This window comes from Lissotriton vulgaris, chromosome 5 (genome assembly GCF_964263255.1).
Source record: "Lissotriton vulgaris chromosome 5, aLisVul1.2, whole genome shotgun sequence".
NCBI lineage: Eukaryota > Metazoa > Chordata > Amphibia > Caudata > Salamandridae > Lissotriton > Lissotriton vulgaris.
In genome coordinates this window covers 1,011,405,702-1,011,426,014 of record NC_141693.1, presented here as the reverse complement: position 1 = coordinate 1,011,426,014, position 20,313 = coordinate 1,011,405,702, and the positions used below count along the sequence as shown (strand labels likewise).

At 42.9% G+C, this 20,313-nt stretch overlaps 1 protein-coding gene across 1 annotated transcript in view; it reads left to right on the top strand.

Annotated features, from left to right (window-relative positions):
- Nucleotides 1–20,313, top strand: part of LOC147711908 (M-phase inducer phosphatase 1-B-like) — a 227,697-nt gene that overhangs the window by 195,611 nt on the left and 11,773 nt on the right. Inside the window, exon 10 of the mRNA XM_086920255.1 lies at nucleotides 2,455–2,566. Within this exon, the coding sequence (XP_086776381.1) occupies nucleotides 2,455–2,566 (112 nt within the window). The remainder of the gene's footprint in view (nucleotides 1–2,454; nucleotides 2,567–20,313) is intronic.

Sequence of the window (20,313 nt, the reverse complement as noted above, 5' to 3'; positions counted from 1 at the left end):
GCACTTCACTACCAGAACAAGCTCACTTCTACAGAACAGACAGTCTCTGTCAGTGAGAACAGTGAATAAAGTATATTGCAGGATTGCTTCTTGTATACCACTGATCTCATTCTCTAGGTTGCACTAGAGACAATTTCGGGATAGTTGCAAAACCAATGGTCACACCCAGCAGGGGACGGGGAGGATCTATGCAGAGCTCAAAAGGCAATGCAGTGGTGGAATGTTCAACATGTGTCAAAGGGAAGAATAGTCAAACAATCGTCCCCATCTGTGACCTCCTAACAGAGACAATCCACATATGATGGGGACTGCACACGGGAACACTAAACATCAGAGGCCACAACAAGTATAAACCTGTTTCCACATTTGCAAATGCAAAATGCCCAAACTTTGTCTCCACGTATCAACAACACCATTCTGTAGTCAATACCCTGTCAAAAGATTGGTCACTGACATCTGCGTATTCTTTTCCACCGACACTTCAAATATTACTGGTCATAAACAAATACAGATTGCCATACATGACAGTGATACTCGTAGCACCTCAAGGGCCAGACAGATATGGTATCCAGACTTAGGGGCTGATTACGATGCCATAAGAAACGGCTCCAACCATCAGTCAAAGCCATTCCTAAGGTATTTTAATCTCCTGTTTGGATTAATTCCCGACTGACCCATTTTGATGGAGTCGGTCGGAAATGAATCCAAACAGCATTTCCGAATGGCTTATGATGGGCTCGGAGAGTCTGTGTGCCATTCAGAAAGCCTCCTGTAATCCCAAGGGTGGGTCTTCCGTCCGAGGGTTTACAATGTCAGATTCCGACAGCCTTTCTGTGCTGGCCTTTCTGACACAGAAAGGCTGTGTGAAGTCGACTTTGGGGGCCTCCATGGATGTCAGGCCTCCGGATAGCACCTAGGGTGCCCCCCTGCTGATCCCTGCACCCGGAAGACACCTTGAGGTGCCTGCCACGCGGTGCAGGGATGAGCCGCACCTCAGCTCTTTACAATGAGAGCATGCATTCCGGTCGGAATGCATGCTACCATTGTAAAGAATAAGAATGCGACCGAACAGTGTTTGGTAACATCCTACTTGCTGGGTTAGGACCGCTGACAGGAGGTCGGTCGGTCCCAGTTCCAGATCAATGTCCGACGGACTCAGGTCCGTCCGACATCGAAATCGGCCCCTAAGAATAAATAACACAGTGCAGAGTAATAAGGCTGGCAATCTTACAAGACTTGTTAATCATACAGATGGGACAGGTGTGTCACTCAGAACAAACTAGCCTCAGCTAGTGGCACAGCTCCTGAGGAAATAGAGTTTGGACTTCTGGCCTACTTCACAGATACTGGAAGTGCTGAGGGGAAACCAGGACACCATCGTTGAGGAATTTTTACACTGCCAAGTTTCATGGATTTTCACACTGGTGCAAAAAAGAGAAACTGACACAACACATAAGTCATTGCACCCCAGTGATTAGGTACCTCACCTGTAGAGAGAGGGAGACATGATTAACAGCACTGGTAAATCTAAGGGGAGATAATTTGCGTCAGAAAGAGGAGCGATTTCATTTTGCAATCATGACACATAAGTCACAATATCGTTATAGAACCCTGATCACGATAAATATTGTTTTTATGAGCAGCTCGACTGTTTGATCTTGTGCAATCCCTGCACCAACACAGAGTGAAAGTTCTGTCAGGATTTCTGTGTTGTTAGTGGCACAACATATCCCCTTCCTGGACTATTTCACAGCAGCCCTTCTGTCGAAGCCCATACATATATTTGTCCTTTCACTCAGACACCTCCACCCACGTGAGTACACACAGTCTTGGCCGGCATGACTTGCGGGTGGGGGAGTGGGGTGGGGGTCGCGCGGTGGTTTGCGCCGAGGTGGCAATGTGATTTAAAAAATAAAATAAATAAAGGTATCTTCCCAGATCCTGCGTCGTCTCAGCACCTGGCTGGGATGTTCAGGTTCCCATCTCTCCTGCAGAGTGGCTCTGGGGTTACCATGGGTATCTTTACTTCTGTGCTGCGGAATATATGGAGAAGAGGGCAAGTAGATATATTGGGGAAAATTGGCAGAGGCGAGTATGGCTGTGTTTGGGAAACTGATGAAAAGGTTTTGTGTGTGTAGCCTCTCAGACGCTTACCAGATCCTAGCACAGCCCTACTATCCCTTTAGCTGGGAATGTGCTTCTCATCTGATATTGTTCCTGATGTTAATTAGTATTATGGCACCCACTATGTGTCTCATCAAAACCCCTAGGGGTGTAATGCTTTATAATGTCATGTTACAAGACTGTTAGTTACTATTAAACTAATTAAAACATAAATCTCCCTAAATCTCAGAATACGGATCATGAATGTCCTTATTAACAAAATGAAGTAAGTACACCAGACAGAAAAAGATGCAGTTAACTGAATTAAATAAACTTCTTACTTCACAACAGGTGCCGCACTTTGAGAAAGTTGGATAGAAACGCTAATCCCTATCCGACTCTCTGCTACCCAGAGCTCTACATATTAAAGGGAGGATATAAGGAATTTTATGGGAAATTTCAGGTAAAAAAAATTGTTTACCTTTGTTTAAAAAAAGAAAAATACAATGCTCAAGTGTTGTTATTTCAGTTTGGAGAAAAAAGTATCAATTTCTGTATCAAATCAATATAGCAACTGCTAAAGTTTTTTATTGTAACTTCCTGGGTGCAACAAGAAAATCTGTGTCTCGCTGTTACCCTATTTTATGGTTCATATTAATAGGTGTGTACAATGTACTGGAATGAGTAAATGTGCTTAATGCTGGCATTTGCTCTTACCTACTTGTATTGTCATTTGTGTTTTCCTGATACTCTCATAATTACTCAAAAAGCCTACTGTCAGCTCAGGTTGAATACAATTATTTCAAAGGTCTATCAGTCTTGAGATCGCAATTTCTAAACTACAAAATGTAATAGCACCGGAAACGTCCTTAAGTAGCCTTTATCTGATAGAATATTGCCCTGGAACTAGTTTAGTGGAAGGATATGTAGTACATTGAATATTGAGAAATATGTATTTATTAATTTATTTAAAGAGTTTTATATAAAACGCTGGCTAGACCCGAAGGTATCAGCGCGCTTTACATAAGGTTCCACATAGTTGCACACTTACATCAGTTACAAGTTACCAAAGATATTAATAAAAACTTTTAAGGAGCATGGAAGAAAAGGAAAATGGAGTGAGAAAGGGAAAGGATGGAAGGGGAAAAAGGGGTAGGGTATAGATACGACGGAGAGACGAAGGGAAAGTCTGCCCAAGGTCCGACTAGGTAGGTGAAGGCCGAGGGGGAATCCGCAGCCAATCTCCTCTTCAGCTATCAGGTAGCTCCACAGGGCATCGGTCAAATTGCTAGGTCTCAACAGAAAAACATTAAAGGGATAGAAGACCGGAAGAAGGAAGCGTAGAGTGGGAAGAGAGTAGGGTGAAGGGAAGGGAGGGGGATACGACAGAGAGATGAAGAAACGTCTGCCCAGAGTCCGGCTGGGTGGGTGACGGCCGAGGGGGAATCCACAGCCCATCTCCTCTTCCGCTAAAAGGGAGCTCCACCGGGCCTCGGTCAAATAGCAGGGTCTCCACGGTCGAGGGAAAGTTCAAAGAGTACATGTCCTGGAGGGAGCACAGAATCAAGGTCAGGTGAGGGATGTGATTACGATCAGGTCGATGGCCAGCTCTATTGTCCAGGAGTGGTAGAGCATCGTGGAGAGACCAACTGAGGCGGCCATCCTGAGGTCAGGCAAGGGGGTTATGACCTTGGTGTTAAGTTCCGTCGGTCCGCAAAATTTTCAATGACTCAAAAGCATAGGGGGTGTAATCTGTGCAGTGATGCGGCGGGAGGACAGGGCCAGTGTCAGCATGCCTTCAGAGGAGGGTGAGTGATGAGGAGAAAAACCACCAGTGGGAGAGGTAAACTCTTAAATGCACTTTTCACTGCTGCACCGCCTACCTCTCCCATAGACTAACATTGGAGTTGCCTTATTACATTTAATAAGCTGTAATTTCCAAATGGGACTAGGTAACCAGTTAATGTTTGGTGTTGTCGGATGGTGAGTGACCTGCACCTGTTTGGCCGCCGTTTTGGACGTGGCACACTTTAAATGCAGCATCCTGCATATAAGCCACGCTTGGCTTCAAGCTAGTATGGGTGACTGTGCTCCCTACTACTTGGTGATTGTGGACATTTTAGACATTTCCTTACTCCGCTCATCGTCCCCCGTGTTTATGTGGGGTCAACCGGGCTACCTGCACCTCCCCCTATCTCCTCCCACTTGCCCCTAGTCTCCAGTCCCCTGGTTCTCTTTCCTCTCGTTTCATGCCTGGAAATCTTCTTCTCTGCATCATTGTTTGACTTACCTGCACTTTGGATGACTCCAGCCCCCGCCATCTGGATACTCTTGGATCTTTAGAGCTAGTATGCCAACTTCAGTGCCAATACTGGAACAGCCTTCACCATAAACAATAGCATAAATATTTTTCTACTTTCAGATGCCGTCCTGAGGCAATAGGCCAGAAAAAATGCATTCTGCACTGTCATTGCACATGCATTTTTTAGCCACGCACTTGGTTTACCCTCAAGCTTAAGGCCTATTATTTGAATTTTAATGCAATGAGGATGATTAAAGAAGTCCCTGTCAGAAGCTGCCAATTATGATGCCTTCTTTGTGCATCAAGTATATATTGAAAAGATTCAAGATCCGTTAGAGGGCTATTTTTGTGTGGACACCCCTAACCTCTCCATCACTGCCTACCAATAAAATCCATAACAGCCAGTAAAGTTGTGTCATCCAGTGATGCACGGATTATGTCTCTCTACTCAGTACACACAGACCTGTTTGCTTAATGATGTAGTGGATGTATTCTTTTAAAAAATACTGCTTGGAGTCGCTAGCAGCAAGCGGGTATTATATTAAAAGGTCATCTGGATCTTTGTCATCCTGGTCCTCTGAATAATCTTGAATTGTAGTCTTGAAGACGGAGACCTCTCCTTTCTACTCGTGGGAGCATCTTAGCTGTTGGATTGCTAATTATCATGACTAGAGCTTGGTGGACGTGAAGACTGATCAGGTTGCCATTTACAAATAATGAAAAGGTGTGCACAGCTGCTGTACATAAATACTTTTTTTCTGGTTTTGTGTGATTGTGGGTGTCATATGTCATATAATCAAATCTAGAGACAGTCTCTCCCCTAGTGTGTTCAGAGATCGCCCCTCGTCCCCCCCAACCTCTAGCTTCAGCCACTAGGTTTTCGCCTCCTCCCCCCGCTAGCCTACTTCGCTCCTTGCCCTCTCGCTCAGTAACTAACAATCACCTCACCCTCAGCTCACCAACCTTTCCCCGCAACATTCCTGGATCCCCTTCCTCTCGGAGATTGCCTAGCCCTCCTCTCTCCCTGCCTCCAGGTAACCTAACCATAGGGGGGTGGAGCTCCCTCGCCGGGCCTCCCGCACCTGCCAATAGTCCCTGTCCTGAACCCAAGGTCCCCTGCCCACAAGCTCAACCCATACCCTCGGACTTTGAAACCCAGAACACCAGAGTTCAGAGAATCCATAAATGCCTATCTGATCTGAAGATCATCCTTCTCCTCACTGAACACTCTATCGCCAACTCCAAGCCCTCTCTTTTAACTCTGCCCCCTCGCTCACCATACCCACTCTCTAGCCCATGCCTTTGGCTAGCCGACACCTTCACCCTCACAAATGTCCTAATCACCTCTCGGAGGAGGAGACCTTAACCCTCCTTTCACCCTATATAGCCCCCGACACCCCCTGTCCTCCTGACAAGAAAGTTAATTTCCTGATTCCCAATATCGCAATCAACACAACCAGGTTATCATCCCTCCATAACAGAGGGGTAAACAGTAGCAACTTAACCAAAGTACCCTTAACTTCCCCTTTCTTACAACATTCGTTTTGATGCCCCACTCTCCGGCTTCCTTCCTAACTACAGGTCAGCTGCAAGACACGCCTCGGACATTGCCGCCCTCATCCTTAGCCATAACACTGATGTAGCTATCCTAACCGAGTCGTGGTTCAATGAATCATCATCTCCTTACCTTGACCTTCTGGTCCCGCCCAACTATAACATCGCCAGACTTAACAGACAAATTAAGAAGGGGGGAGGCATTGCTTGCATCTTCCGTTCAGACAACCTCATCACAGAACTCCACACTGAACCTACGGACTCTTGTGAATATCTTGCCCTCTCCATTAGTAGTAACACTTCTGAGCTATGCAAATTGCACATCTTCTACCACCCCCCAGGCAGGAACAACACTTTCTCGGACCTCCTCATGGAAATCATCTCTGCTAAGGTCTCACCCCACTCCAATGACATTTTCCTCGGTGACTTTAATATGCACTGGAATGACCCTAATAACTCCCAGTTCAACGCTGTCAAAGTTTTCCTTGCCGATCAATCACTCACCCAAGCTTGCACCCTGCAAACCCACACAAATGGCGCTACTTTGGACTGGATTATCACTAAGGCTTTGGCAGTCAGGTTGAATTTAATAGAGCCATGTGACTGGTCAGACCACCACATCATCACCTTCACTATACCTGACCACTGCCTGAAAAGCCTTGGACAACCGGTGAAACCAAAATACTGGCTCAGAGACTCTTAGAGCCTCGGGAAGCTGACAGCCCGCTGCGAGAACAAGCTTCTCCTCCCCTCAAATCTATCTAAGGTCAACGACCTCACAGATCACTACAACTCGACTATGACTAACATTTTGGATGACCTGACCCCACTTAAGCTCAAGAAGTCCCAAACCAAAGACAAAAACCCTTGCTTCAGCGGACCCCTCAATGACGAAAGGAGAGCTCTCCGTCTGAAAGAAAGGAACTGGAGACACACCCCTCAGCCTCCCATCTTAAACTCCTCCGTCAGGTCAGAAATACGTACAACAAGAATTTCCTTTTGTCCGAAAAAGAGTTCTTCAAATCAGAGATGGAAAATGCCAAGAACAGACCACGCAACCCTTTCAAAATGGTCAAACTCCAATCAAACAAACTAGCGAAATCATCAAAAGAAACTACTAAATCCCCAATAACCTGTAATGAGTTCTCCTCCTTCTTCACAACCAAAATCAACTTGCTTGGTATCAAACTCAATGCCTCCTCAACTTCCCTCATTCTCCTTCTGGGACCCTTCTCTCCTCTCATCCCCACCAAGCTAGACCCAAAGACAAGGCTCACTGGTCCAAATTCGAACTTTATGATGACCATTCCATCTTGAAAATTCTATCCTCCTTAAAACCAAACACCCACTTTAACGACTCCCTCCCCGCCAACTGTTTGGCAGCGACTGCCTCACTCATCGTTCTCATCTGGACTACCATTATCCATGCTTCCCTTCTCCAAGGGACCATACCGGACTCCCTGAAAACTGGGCAAGTCATCCCCATCCTAAAAAAAACGACTCTGAATTCAGAAGTTCCAGATAGCTTCAGACCTATCTCAAATATTCCTCTTCTCGCAAAAGTACTGGAGAAATGTGTGCAGCTACAACTAAGCCAACACATTGCCAATTTCAATCTACTTGACGAATTCTAATCTGGGTTCAGGCCTGGGCACAGCACTGAACTACTATTCTTCACAACGTTGGTGATGCTCTCCTAGCCCTTGACCAAGGCAAAACCTGTCTTTTGATCCTTCTGGATTTCTCCTCGGCATTCGACACGGTTAACCACGAGAAACTTCTTGAACGCCTCGAACACATGATGGGTCTAGGAGGTACTATCATCAAATGGTTTGGTTCCTTCCTCCAGAACCGCACCCAGAGATTCCTTGTTAACAACAACCTATTTGCTCCCTCCCCGATCTCCATCGGTGTCCCGCAAGGCTCCACTCTGTCCCTTACCCTCTTCAATCTCTACCTCGAACCCTTAACTGAAATTCTCCACTCGGCCAACATCTCCTTCCACATGTATGCCGATGATACTCAGATCTACATTAAAATCTCCTCTATTTTGGAGATCACCTTTCTAAATAATGCCCTGAAACTGACCGTCTATTGGCTGGCCAACAACCAGCTCAAACTGAATGCCCAAAAAACTGAGTTTCTTCTCATCACCCCCCCCCAAAAAAATCGAATGACATCCTGGAATGACATCCTGGAATGGACTAACTCCATCACAGCACTCAACTGCACCCCTACGATAGTGGATGCTGCTAAATCTCTCGGGATTACCTTGGACCTCAACCTGATACTCAGATCTACATTAAAATCTCCTCTCTTGAGGAGATCACCTATCTAAATGATGCCCTGAAACTAACTGTCCATTGACTCACCAACAACCAGCTCAAACTGAATGCCCAAAAAACGGTGTTTCTTCTCCCCCCCCCCAAAAAAAATCTAATGGCATCCTGGAATGGACTAACTCCATCACAGCACTCAATTGCACCCCTACCAAAGTGGATGCTGCCAAATCTCTCAGGATTACCTTGGACCGCAACCTGAATATGACTGAACATATCAACGAGATGGCCAAAACTGTCAGATTCCATCTGAGCTACTTGAGAAAACTAAAACACTTTCTTGGAACTGCTGACCTTCAAACCGCTGTGCAGACATTAGTTATCTCCAGAATCGAATATGGCTGCCCCACACTATCTGGCTTACCTAAGACTTTCACGGCCCCCTTAAAAGCTTGCCTCAACACAGCAGCTAGATTCGTGTCTGGCTCATGAAAATTTTACCACACCTGAAGGCCTTAAACTGGCTTCACCTTGAAGGCAGAATTCAACTCAAGCTTGCCCGCATCACTCACAAAGCCTTGTACATGAACTTCCCAGCATATCTCATCCAGAAAATTGTGTTATCTGGGAGATCCAGAAACTCACAATCCTCCAGAGACCGTGTGCTCCAGTCACCCCAATTCCGCAAGGTAAAAACATACAATCATGCATTCTCCGGGGCTGCACCAAAAATCTGGAACTCGCTTCCCCCCTCCATCAGAAAATAACCTTCTCTGGCGCTCTTCAAAAAAGAAGCTAACACTTTGTTAATGAGCAAATTCCTCCAATAACACTCACTTGGTGCACATATCGCCTTTTCTTGATTTATCTCGGCGCTTAATCTCCTTTTTTGATTAACCCTCCACGTGTTACAACCCTCACTCCTTCTAATGCTCCCTGCACCATTTATTGTACATATCTCTTCCTTGTCCTATCGTAATCAAGTTGCTCGCTAATTTTGGATCAGTATTGACTTGTGTTTATATCCATGGCTTTGTCCCATTATTATCAAGTCCCTAACCCCCGACTTTGTATTTTACCTAGGCCACCCTGTACTTGGAACTGTACCATTTAATGTATACATCTCTTTCTTGTATCCTATTGTATTCAAGTCGCTCACTGATTTTGGAACTGTATTGACTCTTCTATATATCCATGGCTTTGTCCCACTATTGACATTTCCCTAATCCCCATCCCTGTATTTTACCTTTGCCATCCTGTAAGTAACGTATCTTTCCTTGTAAAGCGCTCTGATACCCTAACGGGTCATGTACGCGCTATAGAAAACTTCAAATAAAATAAAATTAACATTAAATAAAAATATACAACTACTTGATGTGGGGCGTCAGAGTCAGTGTCTCTTTGGCTGGTACAGTTCCCAAGCCAACAGAGGTCACAAATACTTCAATTTCCTTGTGTAAGGATGAATCAAAGTAGGGCAAATTCTCTGCCTCTGTAATCTTTGAGCTGCTGGTTTCAGTAGGCAACTGGAACTTCTCCATCCACTTGAAGAAATTCCCTTTTTTACTACTTGCTTAGTGGCACACTGGCTAAGGCAAAGTCAGGTAGGTATCGAATGTAGTAGCAGGCCAAACCTAAGCAAAATTGGAGAGCAGAGCCAGATACACTACCTGGCACTGAGAGAGACGAGAAGGTTGAGATCCTGTCTGGGTCATATGCGCTCTTGTGAAATAAAGATGTTGATATTGGGAAGATAGAAGATGCCCATATTGTGGGCCCATCTGCCAGATCAATAATGTTCTTTTTAAGGAGGCTGCTGATTTCTTATTCAACATATTTTTTAAAGCTAATGCTGAAGTGTGTGGTTGAGAATGATTTTGATTGTCTCATCAATATACATGTAGACTTGTCTGTCCTTGAGCTTGCCTAAGCCTAAAACAGCGAAAAACCAAAGGTGATGATGGACGGAGCATTGACAATACAAACACTCACCCCCACTCAACTGATCTGGGTTTAATCCATCACCGTTCTTTAGCTCACTCCGCCACCCCAGTTCAGACATGGCCATATGCAAATCAGTCTGACCCTGTGCCTCATGGGAACAGTCCAGCCCGAACTGCCAAGCCATGTCTTCCCTGGACCGGAATCAAGCTTCCAAGGACCGGTTTCTGGCATTACAGCCGTCTTCAGCCGGGCTTGCTTGACTCCAGTGGCAAAGCCTAAAACAGCTCCAGAATAATTTTACCAATATCAACATCTGTTCCATCAGTCACTCAAGTCATCTGCTGGCAGAGAACCTGATGAAAACTCAATTTGATGGTGAGTTTGAAACATAGGCGACACCACATAAACACTGGCATTTGTGGAACGGGATGAGTCAGCAGTAGCTAAAAGAATCCTAGTCATCAGAAAGATATCCCTGAACCATGTAGCTCTATATGAAACATTGGCACTAGACAGAATGGATTGGGCTGGTAGTTTTGCAAACACTGTCACCATGCTGATGGTGGTGCTAGTGTCAAGTAGAAATTAGAACTATAAACTGTTGACCCTACTGTCAAGAATGAGGTCTTCTGGTTCATCATTCTCATCTAGGAGGACACTACACCTAGCATGGAAAACCTTGGCGTAGGATGAGCTAATACATGCAGTAACGAATTTGGCTCAATGTTGTGGACTAGAAACCTGTTTGGGTTTGTTAGTGCACTGCTTAGTCAATTCAACTGGAAAGGGGGTGGTTTTCCCCTTTTTAAGTCTCAGCTATACAGCACTTGTGCTGTCTCTTTGAGGCATGTTGTATATACTTTGTGGGCTTCAGCCACCCACAGGCTTTCTTTTGCTTGCCTCATTGTTGTTCTCCTATACTTTCTCCCTATTTGTTCATGGCATGCATCTTCCTTTGGATAGCCCTCCCTGAGAGCAGGGACCAAGTACTATATCAATCTACTGGTTACCTTTTTAACATCTGTTCTAGGAACTACTTTGTTCTTTGTTGAAAAGCATTTCACATGATCGGTCCTGTTTTCACTTCCTTCGAGCTCCGATACTTTTCTGTAAACAGGCCTATAAATCTTGTTTTTATCTTGTCATATTTCCTGTGCATTCAAAGACTGAGATCAAATGTCAGACACTGTTTTCCGAGGGTGCCTTTTCTGTCCCCCAAACCCCTCCCTCTTCCATGCTTGTTTTGTACAAGCCACCATGAACATGCTGTCAGATTCACATGCGTTCAGCATCTGGAACAGTATGCCCCTAGATATCCGCCAAACGAAAGAACTCCTTCCTTTTAAGAAACGTGTCAAAACCTGGCTGTTCCCAAAAGGTTAATCTTGATGGCCATTGTACTGCTTTCTCTCCCCCATGCTTCTCCCCCCCTGGAGATATCTCAGCGCCAGGATGCTTGCAAGGCGACAGCTGCGCTATACAAATGTCTCAAATAAATAAATAGTTTGAAATGTCCACAAATGACAATTCAGAGAATAAAAATGGTCTCCTCAGAGTTGTGATTTTGCAGAAACTGTGATATATGTCAATTCTCGAACACCTCAGCAGAATTCAAACATAGTAGCCACACTATTAAAAGGTGTTGGAGCTTTTAGTTCATAGCGCAAAAGCTTATTTTATTGCCATCCTGGATTTTGAACTAACTGACTTAAATGTAGAGGAAACTGTGGTTCACTTAAAACGGATCACTGAAATAATATCGAGGGACAAAATATCGACTTGCAAAAATATTGTGGACAAAATATCGACAGTTAAAATATCGAGTTTGTATCTACAAACAGGTAAGTACAAAAATATCCAGTACAAAATATCGTTTACAATAATATAGTTGTAAAAAATATCGACTTTATTAAAAACAGTGTTAAATTAAATTAATATTCAAATTAAATTACTAAAATATACTTAAAAATACTTAAATTAACTTATAATAATTAAATAATAAATGAAATTAATAAAAATATTTTTTACAATCTTATTTGTTAAAACATATATATATAGTAACATACTATAATTAAATAAGATACTATTATATTACCGTACGATACCAGAAGTGTAAAAAATACTATTCCCACTCCAAAGAGTGCAAGCGTAGGGAAAGCATTGGATAGCGTAGGGGTTAAAATTACTATTCCAAGTCCAGTGGGTGCAACCGTAGGGAAAGCGTTGGATAGCGTAGGGGTTAAAATTACTATTCCAACTCCAGTGGGTGCAACAGTAGGGAAAGCGTTGGATAGCGTAGGGGTTAAAATTACTATTCCCACTCCAGTGGGTGCAACAGTAGGGAAAGTGTTGGATAGCGTAGGGGTTAAAATTACTATTCCCACTCCAGTGGGTGCAACAGTAGGGAAAGCGTTGGATAGCATAGGGGTTAAAATTACTATTCCAACTCCAGTGGGTGCAACAGTAGGGAAAGCGTTGGATAGCGTAGGGGTTAAAATTACTATTCCCACTCCAGTGGGTGCAACAGTAGAGAAAGTGTTGGATAGCGTAGGGGTTAAAATTACTATTCCCACTCCAGTGGGTGCAACAGTAGGGAAAGCGTTGGATAGCGTAGGGGTTAAAATTACTATTCCCACTCCAGTGGGTGCAACAGTAGGGAAAGCGTTGGAAAGCGTAGTTGTAATAATTAAATTTGTAAAAATCACATATTAACAAATTAATCAATTAAAATAAAATTATTAACAATTATTATTTAATTAATTAACACATATAAATTTATTATCAATTATTTACTAATTATTATCAATAAATATATTAACATATTTAATTATTATTAATTAAATTACTTCCCACCCTATTCCCCTATAATCCCACAACCCGCTACTGCATTAAATTAGTAAATTTTACATATTTACCAATTAATCAATTATTAGTAATTAATTTGCAATTACTATTAAATTAATTAACACATATAAATTAATTTACAATTAATTTTACATTAATATCAATTAATTAATTTACATATTTAATTAATTATAATTAAATTACTTCCCACCCTATTCCCCTATAAACCCACAACCCGCTACAGAATTACATTACGCAATTATTATTAAAACAAAATTATTTTAATAAAATTATTTATAACATTAATACACACTTTTCACACATATTATTACATAAAAATACACTATAAAATATTATATATTATTAAAAATTCGATATTTTTCCTATCTATATTTTACACAGTCGATATTACTTCACTTACCTTAAAAACAATATTTTTGTAGTCGATATTCTGTCCAGTCGATATTTTGTCCAGTCTATATTTAAAAGTCGATATTATGTCCAGTCGATATTTTGGAGTCGATATTTTGTCTGTGCACCACTTAAAACAGCTCAAGGCAAATATGTTTTTGGAATTGTTTGAATAATGTTTATACTTTTTGTCCAAGTACATATGTAAATAACCGATTTTGCATACTGATATCTTATTCTTTGGTTTTGTATGTGTACACATTGCTTTGGCCACTTTTAAAAGACTAGTATAACTACTAATCCCCTCCTGTTTGACACCTAGTATGCTCGTTCATTGCAAGGCCTTGCAGGGCGTGCCGCAAGTGTAACGACATCACATTGTCATGGGCGAAAACCCATTGCAACGATGCAAGCGCATCGCGAGTGCCTTACATCGCACATTTCACATCGCCAAAATGTTTAGAACGCATGCTCTTACATCGCACATGCTTACATCGCAGAAATGTTTACAGCGCATGCTGTTACATCGCGCATTTATTGGAACTACATTGTGCAGTGGATGACGTGGTTCACAAATATGACATGCGTGAACCATGAACCATGTTTCACAGACTTAAAGCCCTATTGTTAGTGTTAAAACAGGGAGCAGAACTGCCCCCAGGCGTTTACAGTCATCAGGAGGAAGTTAATTCAAGTATTTTAACCATAGCAATTAAAACAAACCTTCTCTTACATGTGGCTCCTCTGCTTCTTAAATACATTATTATTGTGCATTCCAAAGTTGCGTTTGTTCTTGCTGCCTTGTGGTATGTAGGTCTGGAGAGGCCTACATGACATACCTATCAGAAACATTAAGGTATTCTGTGAGCCCTGGAAGCATGATCCTTTATGCGTTTACTCCCACTATTGATGATTTTTCTAGAAATATTTTTCCACTCTTTGCTCTTTGTCTAGGTTCATGGCACCTTCTTGTTTTCAGCTGACCTGCCATGCAATCCTAATTTCTTATCCGAGCTGCAGACGCCACATGCCGGCGTGTACAGACACACAACGGTGTTGTTGGGGCAGGAGCCGCAAGCAAGGGAGGCAGCTCAGCTAAGACTCCACCGCCCGGCGTGAGTGTGATCCGGGCCCTGTGCCACGGCGGACCCCGGCCCACAACACCTCGCTGCACACTCTTCTTGCCAGCAGGGTCACAGGGCCTCCTCCGGGACCTGGTAGTTCCGCGCAGGGGTTTCTTAGGGGCTCTCCACTGGTCGCGACCAGCACCAGGGCCACCGCCACTCCGGAGAGGTGTGCTCGTGCTTGGGATAGTGTGTGTTATTTTGGGGAAAAAATGCGATGTCAAAGCATGTGGGGTGTTTGTGTGCGTAGTGATTGTGTTTTGTATGTATTTCAATGGTGGAGCGAAGTAATGGGTTGCGTTGTGATAGCTTGCGTTGTGAATGTGTGTGCGATGTAAAGACGGCGATGTGAAAGTTCGAGATGAAAACGTTTGCAATGTAGCATCATACATCCTTGTCAGGACGCCTGTTGACAGCAGAACTTAAACAACTAAAGGGAGGGCTTGCTCTTCAGAGACGAGGGAATTCAGCAGTATGAGTTTAGCATAAACAAAGAAGTACCTGTAACCTGGAAGGAGAAGGGCATTTGAGACGCTGAACACTAGTGTAGGTTGGATCAGACTGGGTTCTGAATACTGGACAGAAACTCCAGAAACTGGGTAATTCTTGTAGAAGACAAAACTAGAACTACAGCACATATAAAGTATAAAAAACAACAGACAGGTAATAGAAAAGTACTAAGCAGAGCAATAGACAAAGTACTGCCAATCTTAGTTTTAAAGGTGTGTGATAAATGATCTATCTGTCTATATTTACAAGTTCAAAATCATGCAAGGAGGGGTTATTCTCACAGCGTTGCAGGAGCCATCCAGCAACTCGTAAGGAATAAGAGCATTAAATAAATCCTAGTGCACGAGACGTCAAACGTTTGTACTCACTGGCACCCTATGGTTTCAAGAATTAGCATAAGAGAGGACAAAGGAATGGAGCAAGACAAACAGAATTTGGAAACAGGGCACCGGAAAGGCAGGACTGGATTCTGCGAAAATGCAATGGGGAGAGATGAACAATACAGAAACAAGGCTGAGGGAAGTTCAGTTCAGGGGAAGTGGAGATGGAATTCTCCATACTCCACAATGCAAAATCTCTGTCTTCTCAGAGTTGAATTGGAGAGAATTCTCCCAAAGCCAGGTTGCTATATCCTGTAGACACACATGAAAGTCTGCAAGAGACACTGAGTGCTCACCCTCTAGAGACAGGATAAGATAGAGTGATGGCGATAGATAGATAGATAGATAGATAGATAGATAGATAGATAGATAGATAGATAGATAGATAGATAGATAGATAGATAGATAGATAGATAGATAGATAGATAGATAGATAGAAAGATAGATAGATAGATAGATAGAGGACGATAGATAGATAGATAGAGTGAGGGCGATGGATAGAGTGAGGGCAATAGATAGCTAGAGAGATAGAGTGAGGGTGACAGATAGATAGAGTGAGGGCGATAGGTAGAGTGAGGGCGATAGATAGAGTGAGGGTGAGGGCGATAGATAGATAGATAGATAGATAGATAGATAGATAGATAGATAGATAGATAGATAGATAGATAGATAGATAGATAGATAGATAGATAGATAGATAGATAGATAGATAGATAGATATGTTTTGTTATGTTATGCTATGTTTTGTTAACACCTTAGCAGCTATGGAACGTCCAGCTCCAGTGCTGAACGTTCCATTGCGCAGGTGAGGTTCGAACGTCCAACGGCAGCACTCCCGAGGTAGTGGTGCCGTGGGCCGTTGGACTAGGCGCAGCACTTATGAGGTTAAGCTATGCTATGTTTTGTTATGCTATGTTTTATAGTGTTTTGTTATGCTTTGTTTTGTTATGCTATGCTATGTTTTGTTTTGTTATGCTGTGCTTTGTTTTGGTAGGCTATGTTTTGTTGTGTTTTGCTATGTTTTGTTATGCTATGTTTTATAGTGTTTTGTTATGCTTTGTTTTGTTATGCTATGCTATGTTTTGTTCTGTTATGCTGTGCTTTGTTTTGGTAGGCTATGTTTTGTTGTGTTTTGTTATGCTATGCTATGCTATGTTTTGTTATACTATGCTACATTTTGTTATGCTATGCTAAGCTTTGTTGTGTTTTGTTATGCTATGCTATGTTTTGTTATGCTGTGCTATGCTTTGTTATGCTGTTCCGTTTTGTTGTGTTTTGCTATGCTATGCTATGTTTTGTTATGCTATGCTATATTTTGTCATGCTATGTTTTGTTGTGTTTTGTTATGCTATGCTATGTTTTGTTTTGTTATGCTATGCTATGTTTTGTTGCGTTTTGTTATGCTATGTTATGTATTATGTTATGCTATGTTTTGTTTTGTTATGCTGTGCTTTGTTATGCTATGCTATGTTTTGTTTTGCTGTGCTATGTTTTGTTATGCTATGTTTTGTTGTGTTGTGTTATGCTATGCTATGTTTTATTATGTTATGCTATTTTTTGTAGTGTTATGCTATGCTTTGCTTTATTTTGTTATGCTATGCTATGTTTTGTTATGCTATGCTATGTTTTGTTATGCTATGCTATGTTTTGTTGTGTTTTGTTATGATATGCCATGCTATGCATTGTTTTGTTATGCTAGGTTTTGTTTTGTTTTGCTATGCTTTGTTGTGTGTGTTATGTTATGCTATGTTTCGTTATGCTAGGCTATGTTATGCTATGCTATGTTTTGTTGTGCTATGTTGTGTTGTGTTTTTTATGCTATGCTCTGTTTTGTTGTGTTTTGCTATGCTATGCTTTGTTATTTTATGCTATGTTTTGTTGTGTTTTGTTAAGCTATGCTTTGGTATGCTAGGTTTTGTTATGCTATGTTTTGTTATGCTATGCTTTGTTTTGTTATGCTATGTTATGTTATGTTTTGTTATGCTGTGCTATGTTTTGTTATGCTATGCTATGTTTTGTTATGCTATGCTATGTTTTATTATGCTTTGCTTTGTTTTGTTATGCTATGCTATGTTTTGTGATGCTATGCTATGTTGTGTTGTGTTTTGTTATGCTATGCGATGCTATGCTTTGTTTTGTTATGCTATGTTTTGTTATGCTATGTTTTGTTGTGTTTTGTAATGCTATGTTTTTCCTAGTGCTCACGTTCGGATCCTGTGCTGCTGAATCTTTTCCTGTTCTTACCGCTACTGCTCGCGGAACCCGCTTCGCGGGTCCCGCTTTGTGTGGGGGCCTCGATCAACATCAGCGAAGCCTGGTCGTGGAGTCTGTCGCCCTTCGCCTGAGGCTGTGACTGTGGGTGACTGTATTGTGCAGGGCTGCGAGCGAGTTGCGGGCGCAGGACTCCAAGTCCCAGGAGCGCCCGCCTGACCCAATTGCCAGCACCTGGGCCGCTCTCCCTGCATGCTCCTCCCCACCATCGTACTTTAAAAACATTTGCCCCTGGATGTTTGTTGGGACACTTTTTCCTAGTGCTCACGTTGGGATCCTGTGCTGCTGAATCTTTCCCTGTTCTTACCGCTACTGCTCGCGGAACCCGCTTCGCGGGTCCCGCTTCGTGTGGGGGCCTCGATCAACATCAGCGAAGCCTGGTCGTGGAGTCTGTTGCCCTTCGCCTGAGGCTGTGACTGTGGGTGACTGTATTGTGCAGGGCTGCGAGCGAGTTGCGGGCGCAGGACTCCAAGTCCCAGGAGCGCCCGCCTGACCCAATTGCCAGCACCTGGGCCGCTCTCCCTGCATGCTCCTCCCCTCTCACACTGACCATATAAATATAACCACCTAGTCCCGTTGCGCGGGAGCGCGCGGGAGCGACCGGGAGAAGCCCGGGACAAGTGCGGGACCGTCTGTGGCCGACTGTCGTTTCTTTTGTTAAGTATTATTGTAATTTTTTATTGTCTGGTCTAGAAAGATTGCTGGGCAACTAGTGTCTGTTTGTTCGCTTGTTTGCATCCTATATTGTCCCATTATTTCAGGCCTGTTAGTAGGGTAGACCTTTGTATATTTTCAAAATGCCCCTACGTTCTGGCAAAGAAAGACAAGTTCAGGTATCCACAACTAATGGAGTCTTTACAGGTACTATTGACCAATTCTTTAAACGTACCACCATAATTTTAGAAAAAGAGATTGCACTCGCAGAAAAACGCTTATCGCTTGACTTGGTCACGGGTAAGCGTTCTTTTCTAGGGAAAATCCGCAAGGCTGTCTCTCCAGTTCCCCTAACACAATTGCCCTGCACCGCCAATATTACTACCAATGTTATACACTTAGATACTGTACCTGCAAGTCAAAATCTGGAGTTAGGGGTGGTGTTACCGATATTCACTAGATTCCTCATCGGAAGGTAGCTCTTTATATCACAACCTACTTAATATCGAGACCGGTCTTTCAGACTCCCCTAGTATTGTTCAAAGTCCCGAGGGAGAAACTCGATCTCCAAACACGGAGAACATGGCTACACACAAATCTAGTAAAAGGAAAAGAGAAGATTCGCCGCAGAAAGGGGGTAATAAAAAGGTTTTGAGATCCAGTAATACAGCCCCTACATTGATTACCACACCAGCCCTGCTAGACCCACCAGTGGTTAATATATTCACAGGAAATGATGCTGAGGGTATCCTTTTAGACAAAATCGAGTTGTTGATTAAATCTCTTCTTTTGCCCCTATTTGAACGGACCAGGCTATTAAATGATAAAATGGACCTTTTGGAAACACTAGTAAGGGAAAACGTGGGCATAACGAAAAAGATTCAACAATCTACTGCCCGTACAGGGCCAGATCCATTGTATGCCCAGCAAAAGATGCCAAGTATTGGGGATAAGGGGAACAAGGTTAAACTAGTATCATCTTCTTCTTTGAAAGTCCCCCAGCAGAAGCCCAATATCGATAAAAATAAACAGACATCTGCGAAAGTTATAACACATAAGGTTGATTTGGTCTCCAACTCACAGCCCACTCCTAGAGGAGTACCTAATCCTTCCCGTCCACTAGACCAAAACAAACAGTCTGGGAAAACAGTCCATCCTAGGAAACAATGTGTCAATCTCCCCCCTGAGTCATTGCCTTATACTAAAATCTTAACTGGCGTGGCCCCCTTGGGAGAGGGAAAGGTGGAAACTAACAGAGATTTACATAATAAAGTAACCTTTTGGTTAAACAAGAATCGACCACTCCCTCCAATGTCCAAAACCGAAATCCTAAATGTCAGAGGGGTGGACTGGGTGGGATATGGCAAAAAAGATCTTGAGAGGGACTGTGTCGTTATTAGCTTTAAGGAACCATGGGTAGCGGATTTTATCCACAGAGAACCAAGATTTGGAAGATTGGGTGAATTTCAAACCCTGTCCCTGCACTATTTTTATCCCAAACTTAACCGGGGGAGAGATTATCCGCATCAGAACCACTCCTTTCGAAGCAATAGCCATAGAGGTAGATATCCCCCAGAAGCGGCCACCTACCCAATGTTTTTGCCTTACCTTACTAAGCGTTTTGCACCACTAATGGGGCTGGATGGAGTTGACTGACTCAATAGTGGGTCATTGGAACAAAAAAATCGGTTGTTTAGTCCATCCTCTGGAGTAACATCCCCTCACTCCCCAAATATACAGGTATTAGATAGTACCACAGAAAGTTTAAAAATGAATGCAGACATTTTATTGGAGGACAAACAAGGAAACAGTCCGCTTGGCATAGAAGTGGTGGATGAGTGTACAAGTAACTCCCCTGTGCAAAAGGGTAGTGGAGGGCATGTTAACCCAACTGGCATAGTACCAGTAGTTCCTGCAAATACACTTAGGATATTATC